This window comes from Delphinus delphis, chromosome 11, assembly GCF_949987515.2.
Source record: "Delphinus delphis chromosome 11, mDelDel1.2, whole genome shotgun sequence".
Classification (NCBI taxonomy): domain Eukaryota; kingdom Metazoa; phylum Chordata; class Mammalia; order Artiodactyla; family Delphinidae; genus Delphinus; species Delphinus delphis.
This window is the reverse complement of record NC_082693.1, coordinates 9,048,621-9,055,833: the sequence shown is the minus strand read 5'-3', so window position 1 is coordinate 9,055,833 and position 7,213 is coordinate 9,048,621. Positions and strand designations below refer to the sequence as shown.

The 7,213-nt window shown below is 39.9% G+C and overlaps 1 protein-coding gene across 1 annotated transcript; it reads right to left on the bottom strand.

Annotated features, from left to right (window-relative positions):
- Positions 1-3,094: 3,094 nt before the first annotated feature.
- Positions 3,095-6,880, bottom strand: SMIM10L1 (small integral membrane protein 10 like 1). The gene has a single exon (XM_060024301.1). The coding sequence runs from the start codon at positions 6,681-6,683 to the stop codon at positions 6,477-6,479; it is 207 nt and encodes a 68-aa protein (XP_059880284.1). The 5' UTR covers positions 6,684-6,880; the 3' UTR covers positions 3,095-6,476.
- Between the last annotated feature and the right edge of the window lie 333 nt (positions 6,881-7,213).

The following is a 7,213-nucleotide window of genomic DNA, read 5'->3' as shown; positions in this document are numbered from 1 at the left end:
CCACTGCAATGAGAAGCCCGTGCACCGCAAGGAAGAGTGGCTCCTGCTCTCCGCAAGTAGAGACAGCCCGCGTGCGGCAGCGAAGACCCAACGCAGCCAAAAATAAAAAATTAAATTAAAAAAATACAAATTGAAAAAAAAAAGAAGTAGGGACCTATTCCACATAATAGAAGCACAGAAAATAACTATAAAAAGATGAAGTCTGGGCTATGGGCTGAGCATTGTCTACCAATGTATTTATTGTCTTCTCCCTATTAAAATGGCATTTAGAGATTAAGTTCGGTGCCTCTCCTTTCCTTAAGAAGCCTGTGTTAGAGACCCCAGCCTTGATCCAAGAAAAGCTACTAGTATCACATCCATAGCTAGTCTCATGCAATCTGGAGAGAACTGGATCCTATTCTGGAACTGAATTATTGGGAAAATAAAATGATTGTCCATGCTTTCTTGCTGATCACTTCCCTCCAAAATAAACTTTTTATAGTCGAAGTAATGAGTTTTTTGGGTTTTTTTTTTTTTTTTCGGTTTGAGATCAGGAGTGTTGTAAATAACCTGTTTCTAATGTCAGAAGAGGCTTATAACTGAGCTCTGCCCTAGGCCTAGAACTTAAACTTAGAAGATATTTCAGTGTTCAAGCCATGTTGTCTTGAACTTTACTGAAACAAAAGGTCCCAGTAGAAATACGCACGGATGAATACAGAACGTGATAATGTTGAATCTCTGATGGTTCAGGTGTTGTGTTTGCTGCTCTTGATTAAACCTCATGTCATCCAAGGCAGGGGCTTTCATAACTGAAGTACAGAAACCAGGGGGGGCACCTGCAAAACCCATTCTTCCACAGTCCACCCACCTTGACATTGGTTAGGACTGTCTATCGAGATCTGTGCCCTGTGCTGGATTGCCCAGAATAAACCATTTAAAAATGGATCAGATGGTTGGTTTGATCCATTCAAAAAAAAAACAATATTTTTTTTTGGAGGGGGATTATTTGAAGGTATAAAAGCTCGGGTGACAGATGGGTTATTTTCAACTTTAACAATTTGGAGGGACACCAACGTAGATACGGCTTCAGAAGACTAAGGCACTATCTTGACTTGTATGTTAGTACCTCTGTTTCTTAGACGCAGGTTTAAATGAGTTGGCTTTAAAATAACTTCTTTTCCCTTCCATATGGATCTAGCCTCTAAATTTTAAGGCTTCTATTAATTGTACTCGTCTTTGCAGTTTGAGATGCTTTTTATCAATTAAAAAGCTAAAACAGTCTTTTGAAAAACAGCTCTTTTTTAAAATTAAACATCTTTTTGTTTCTTTATCTGTTGGACACAATCTCTATTACTGTGCCAATGATTTTAGAGCCAAGATGTTCTAAGTACAGTATTTCCTTAGTGGTTTTTGCTTTTTCGTTGTGTGATGATTTATTTTTCCTCATTTTGGTTCACATGAAAAAGTATACCCACTCTCCCTCACCCAGTATATGAAAGATCTCCAGTCCACTTTATTTTTCACTGATGGCACTCCACCACCTTACTGTGAATAGATCCACTTGGTGCTTGAAAGCCATAAGGATGAGCAAGAATTTCCAATGTTCACTGCAGATCCCTAATTAGGACAGAAACTGGCAGGAGTGCCCTCAGATGTACCGCAACTAAGATGTACTTTACTAAGAATTCCAGTGTTTCTTCATTTGTTGTAGGCACCAGGAATGTCCTTTGGCCTTTCAGTTCTTCCAAGGTCATTGCTGAGATTTGTATTAGTGAGGAGTGGGGGTGGGGAGGAGTTGGTTTCAGCTGCAAAAGATTCATGACCTGACCTGGTGGTAATCCTGCTGGGCAATAGGCTATCATGTGTTCTTGCTGAAATCGCAAGGAAGTTTCCACACTTAGGGTAATTCAAGAAATAGACTGATGTGACTCAATCCAGCCCAAGTGTTGGAAATTCTGATAGCTATTAAAGGGGTTCTTCCCTTGGTCCACTGTGTTTGGAATCTTCCGAATCTACTCCTCAGAATACCTTCCAGGCATTAGGATTTTCCTCTCCTTCTTTTGTACCTATATTCATAAACTTTCTATTCCGCCACCACTTTATGTCTCCATGTGTAAGTTCTGTTTTCTTCTTGACTCTATCAAATGCTATTGATGCCCCAAGAAAAGTCTCCATTAAAATAGGACTGCAGAATTTTGTAACCGGGAATTTAGTTCGGCCTCCTCAGGACAGCGATGACTGAGCTTCAAAATTCATGTTTTTACCCGATCTCCACTCCATCATGGGAAGGAAAGTGTTTTCTTTCCATCCTAGGGGAAATGAATGTCCTTTCCTCTGTGTCCTCCATCGCCTTCACCCCTCTTCCCCACAAATAGGCCAACTGGCTTTAGGCATCAGAGTATAAAATACTCGAATTTAATATCAAATAATATTAAATATTTATATTCTAATACAAAAGGCCCTCAATAATTATATTAAAAAAAGATATCCTCAAGTATTACTCAGGTAATACTTCTGTTTGAGAATTTGAGAAAAGCGACGGGATTATTCAGAATTACCTATACATGTAAAAAAAATTGAATCCCTCATCAAATGTATCTTTAGTAATAAACTTGAGATGCACTTGTGGTTTGGCCAGTTACTCTGACCTTAGGAAAGTTACTTAACCTCACTAAATCCTAGTTTCCTTACCTGAAAAAATGATGATGAAAATATCTTCCTCATAGGGTACACGGGAGGATTATGATCATGTAAGTAAATAACTTTTCATAGTTCCTGGTATTAAAATCTCAATAACATTTTAAAAACATGCTGATAGTGATATGTTCTTTTTTTTTTCAAGGTTTTTTTTTTTTTTTTTTTTGATGTGGACCATTTTTAAAGTCTTTATTGAATTTGTTACAATATTGCTTCTGTTTTGTTTTGGTTTTATGGCCGCAAGGCACGTGGGATCTTAGCTCCTTGACCAGGGATAGAACCCACACCCCCTGTATTGGAAGGCAAAGCCTTAACCACTGGACCACCAGGGAAGTCCTGATGATACATTCTTTTAGCCAACTAATCATAAGTATTTTTACCCTCAATTTTAAAATCCTTAAAAAAAAAAATCTTGCTCCCTAACCCTTAGGTTATGTGTTTACTATGATCACTATTTCCCTTTAAACTATTAAGAGTCACCATTCCCCCAGCATTCTTGTCAGGTGAACTGCATAAACAAGTGTTTTTCTTTATTGATCAGAATCATGCCATCTCTTTGCTTCTTCAAGTTTGAGATCTCTGGGCCAATCAATATTCTTCAAGGCCTGAAAAAGCTTGATTTATGGGAGAAATAAAGTAGATGACTTTAGTATCAGGGACAAACACATCTTTATTTCTTTTATTGACTGCTAAGTGTAGAAAAACCAACTAATTTGGCATTCATTCAACAATATTTACTCACATTAGGCAATGCTCTAGGCTGGGGATTGAGAAAATCTTTGGCTTCATGGATGTGACCTGGAAGGATGCCAGGAGGAATAAAATTCCTTGTAAATTAGAATAGTAAGTGGTTAATAATAAGTAGAGCAAAAATCTTGTTTTCTTCCATGGGAAACTTTACTGAGTTGTATCATGTAGGAAGAAAAATACACATCTGGTTTTAAGAGCAATTGTTAAGAATAAATGGTAAATCATGGAGCTTTCATTCAGTTCCTACTATATATTTGCTGATATTACAGGCTGTAAAATTCGATAGGATATAGTACCTTCCCTCATAGGGCTTCTAATCTAGTGGAGGATATAATAATAAATCTGCTGAAGTGCCTTAGTTTCTTCAGTGTAGCAAAACACTAATATGAAGAAAAAAAGGTTGAGGAAGGCACATGTTCATTAGCCACCCAAATCCCTGTATGTCACCATTCCAGGGCTAATGGCAGCCTCATTCTTTTGTGTTACAAATTGGGACATTAGTGCCTCTAGGAAATAGTGGTGCCCACCATTTGTAAGCCCATTGGCAATACTGAATTATTTCATTGATCAAATTACATTTCTGATATTTTAGACTAAAATGTTTTAGTCCCTGCACTTTCACAGCAATATGTAATTACCAAGGGAAGAGATCATAGTCCGGAAACCTGTCTTCTTGGATATTCTTTAAAAAACTGCATCTGATAATTAATGCACAATTAAGCACAAATAAGGAAGCCTATGAAAATGGCATAGGTTGATATTAACACAGCCCTTTAGATGGATTAAAAGAAATGATCTCTAATCTGGTCAGGAGCATCTGGGAAAAACTTAATGGAAAAAGTGACGTCTAAGTTCAGCCTTAAAACACAGGTAGAGTAACCATAAGTCAAAAAAAAAAAATAAGGTACAGAAGGTTGAAGAAAGTGTATGACGTAGAAAGATGAAGATGTACTCTACTTTGGCTGGAGACAAGGAATGAAGGGTAGGAAGAAGTTACTCAAAGCAAGACATTGTGCTACAGGGGGCACTTATTTTATATTCCTAAAGTACACTTGTTTGTTGGATACAATTAGTGGAATACAGAACACTACAAATAGTTTAAATCTTTACTTTGGCAAATAATTGCCCCTTTCAGCTCAAATGTCTCTTCCTGGAGGGTCTTCCCTACACCCCCATTGTCAGTAATCTACAAACCTCCTTCAGTACTAAAACTCTCCAATGGAAAAGCAGGCACTCCATATGAGAGTTTTAAGTTTTATTCACAAGTTGATGAAATATTCTGTTATAACAAATACTCTTTACTGTGTACGGTATGTATCAAGCACTAAGTCAGGCTTATTTTTAATTCTTGACTGATCTTTCAAGGTGGGTATTTTTACTCTCATTTAATAGAATTGAGAAAACTGGGGTTTAGGCAGATTAATGGGCTCACCTGGACCACAAAATTAGTTTGTATCTTAACAGAGGTCTGCCTGATATCTATATCTGTATCTATATCTATATATATAGATATATCTTCGCACGCACACACACACACACACGGCTAAGAAAAATCACCGTTACTGTTAGACTGGTAGTGAAAAACAGCAGTCCTCCACCTTTCTGTCTATCCCTGATTTTCTTTCTCCAGAGACTACCAATTTTAACTCTTAGCTATTTCTTATTGTACTCTTTCTAAGTGACAAGTTATACTGCTTTTTTAAAATCAACTTTTCTATATCAGATCTTGATTGATTCTCCCCCATTACATATACATCTCTCTCTTCTCCAGTCGTTCCAATGTTACCTAATAATTTACCTGTATTCAGTGTTTATATAATTAAAACTGGCTTTATATGATGAGTAGTAATATTCTTCACAGTGGAGTTATGCAGTGTAGTTCTTGAAAAACTTTTTTATTTTTCCCGGGGTTTATAACTGCCTCAGCTTTGCTTCCTTAATTAGAAAAAATTTTGCAGACCACTAATTCGTCTCCAGACTCTCTGAAATCTAAAAATCTCTTGACTCCAAATACATCAGGTAATCTGAAACATTCCACCCTAACACTAACCTCTAGGCATTTCTTGTTGACCTCATGCTGTTCTCCCCTCCTCTTCTCTCTTTCATATAGTTACATTTAAGCAATTTTATGGCTACTCTTTAATAATAAAATGCCCTCTTCCCCCATCGACAACAGAATTTTCCTCTCAGCTTCCCACTTTAAAAGACACCATTACCATTCCAGGTACCCTCACTTTTACACCATCAAGGCTGATAACATGTGCATTCAAACTTTGTAACTGTAAGTATTCTCTTAAGAAGATGAAAACCATCAACAGCATTTACATTATTACGATTATTTAAATGTTATTCGATAAGTCGCCAAGCTTTGTGCTATGACTGGATTTCCTTCTTTGGCTCCAAGATTTTGAACTGCATGTTACTCATAGGGACACTGAAATAGAGTCCACTTTCTTACACTCCCTCTGTTCAAAATCCTGCAGCATTTTACATTGTTTGGTATTTGAAAGATGTGTTTCCTGTGCAGTTTTTTTTCAGTGAAAGCTTCTGATCGTCATTGTTTTTTCTTGTGGGATGAAGAAATATATGCCCTCCACAGCATATCCTTAAGATCTCCAGCTTCTTACTCATTCAGCGTCTGCTTATATTCCAGTCTCATACTCCCGAAATTTACTTATTTATTAAATTAATATGGACCATGAGCTTGTTGTACATTTTTGTCCTGAAAATTTTAGTACCTTTCCCTTTTTGTCATGCAGCCTGTTCGTCCCGTTTTTGTTTTAAGGATGCACAGCTTCTTAAATATTGTCGTGGGTCTTAGCTGAAGTTCTTTCTCGGCTCCCGGAATCGCATATTTCCTCTTCCTAATCTCGGCAGGGTCTCAGTGACAGCACAGGAGCTCGGCTGAGAGCGGAGAGCACAGCCGCGGAGGGAGCCCAGGCACTCTCGCGAGACAGCGGAACTCCTCGCCCCCAGCTCCGCGGCGCCCCGCGGCCTCCTGGGAGTCGGCCATAATGCAGGCCCGGGATACCGGCGGCTTCCTCAGTGCTCTAAAAGTGTACCTGCAAGCGGATGTTGAGGACCACGGAGCCCGCGATGTAGAAGTACGGAAAGTTCATGCGCAGCTGCCAGGCCAGCTCGAAGAAGGCGAGGAGGGTGCGGGAGAGCCCCTTGCAGAAGACCCCGTACGAGCCGGGGGCCGCGGCCAGGCTCGAGGCTTTGAGAGCCAAGGATGACGGAGCCGCCGCGGTGGCCATGGACGCGGTGTCGCCGCTTGCCCGGTGCGGTGCCTGGAGCGCAGGGTGACCGTAGACCCCGCGGACCCCCGACTGACGGCGGTGACCGGGAGGGGCCGGGGGCTAAGCGGCAGCTGGGCTTACACTCGCGCCTGACGTAGCCGCAGCTGCTTCCCTAACGGCGGTGAGGCGGGGGCTGCGGCTGGCGCTCCGCCCCTTCCTGTCTACTGCTTAAAACGGTATTCAGCGTTTAGCGTTTTAACACTTGGTAGGTCGGGAACGAGTTATTTATTTACATATATGCCATGCAGTTATTTTGTACAGCATATACGAACAGCCTTACCGATACTGTTTTCACTTTAAAATGAAGAAAGGAAGCTAAGTAAAATTCTGGAACTTGCCCGAGGAGCTTGCATTAAAACTCGGGTTAGACTGATCTGTGAACTGGGCTACTAGCCAGGAATCTTACCCATTTGATTCCGTAACATTAACTTTAATATTATGCAAGGTGATCTCCTTACATAAGCCAGTTTGGGCACAAAGTCTCCGTA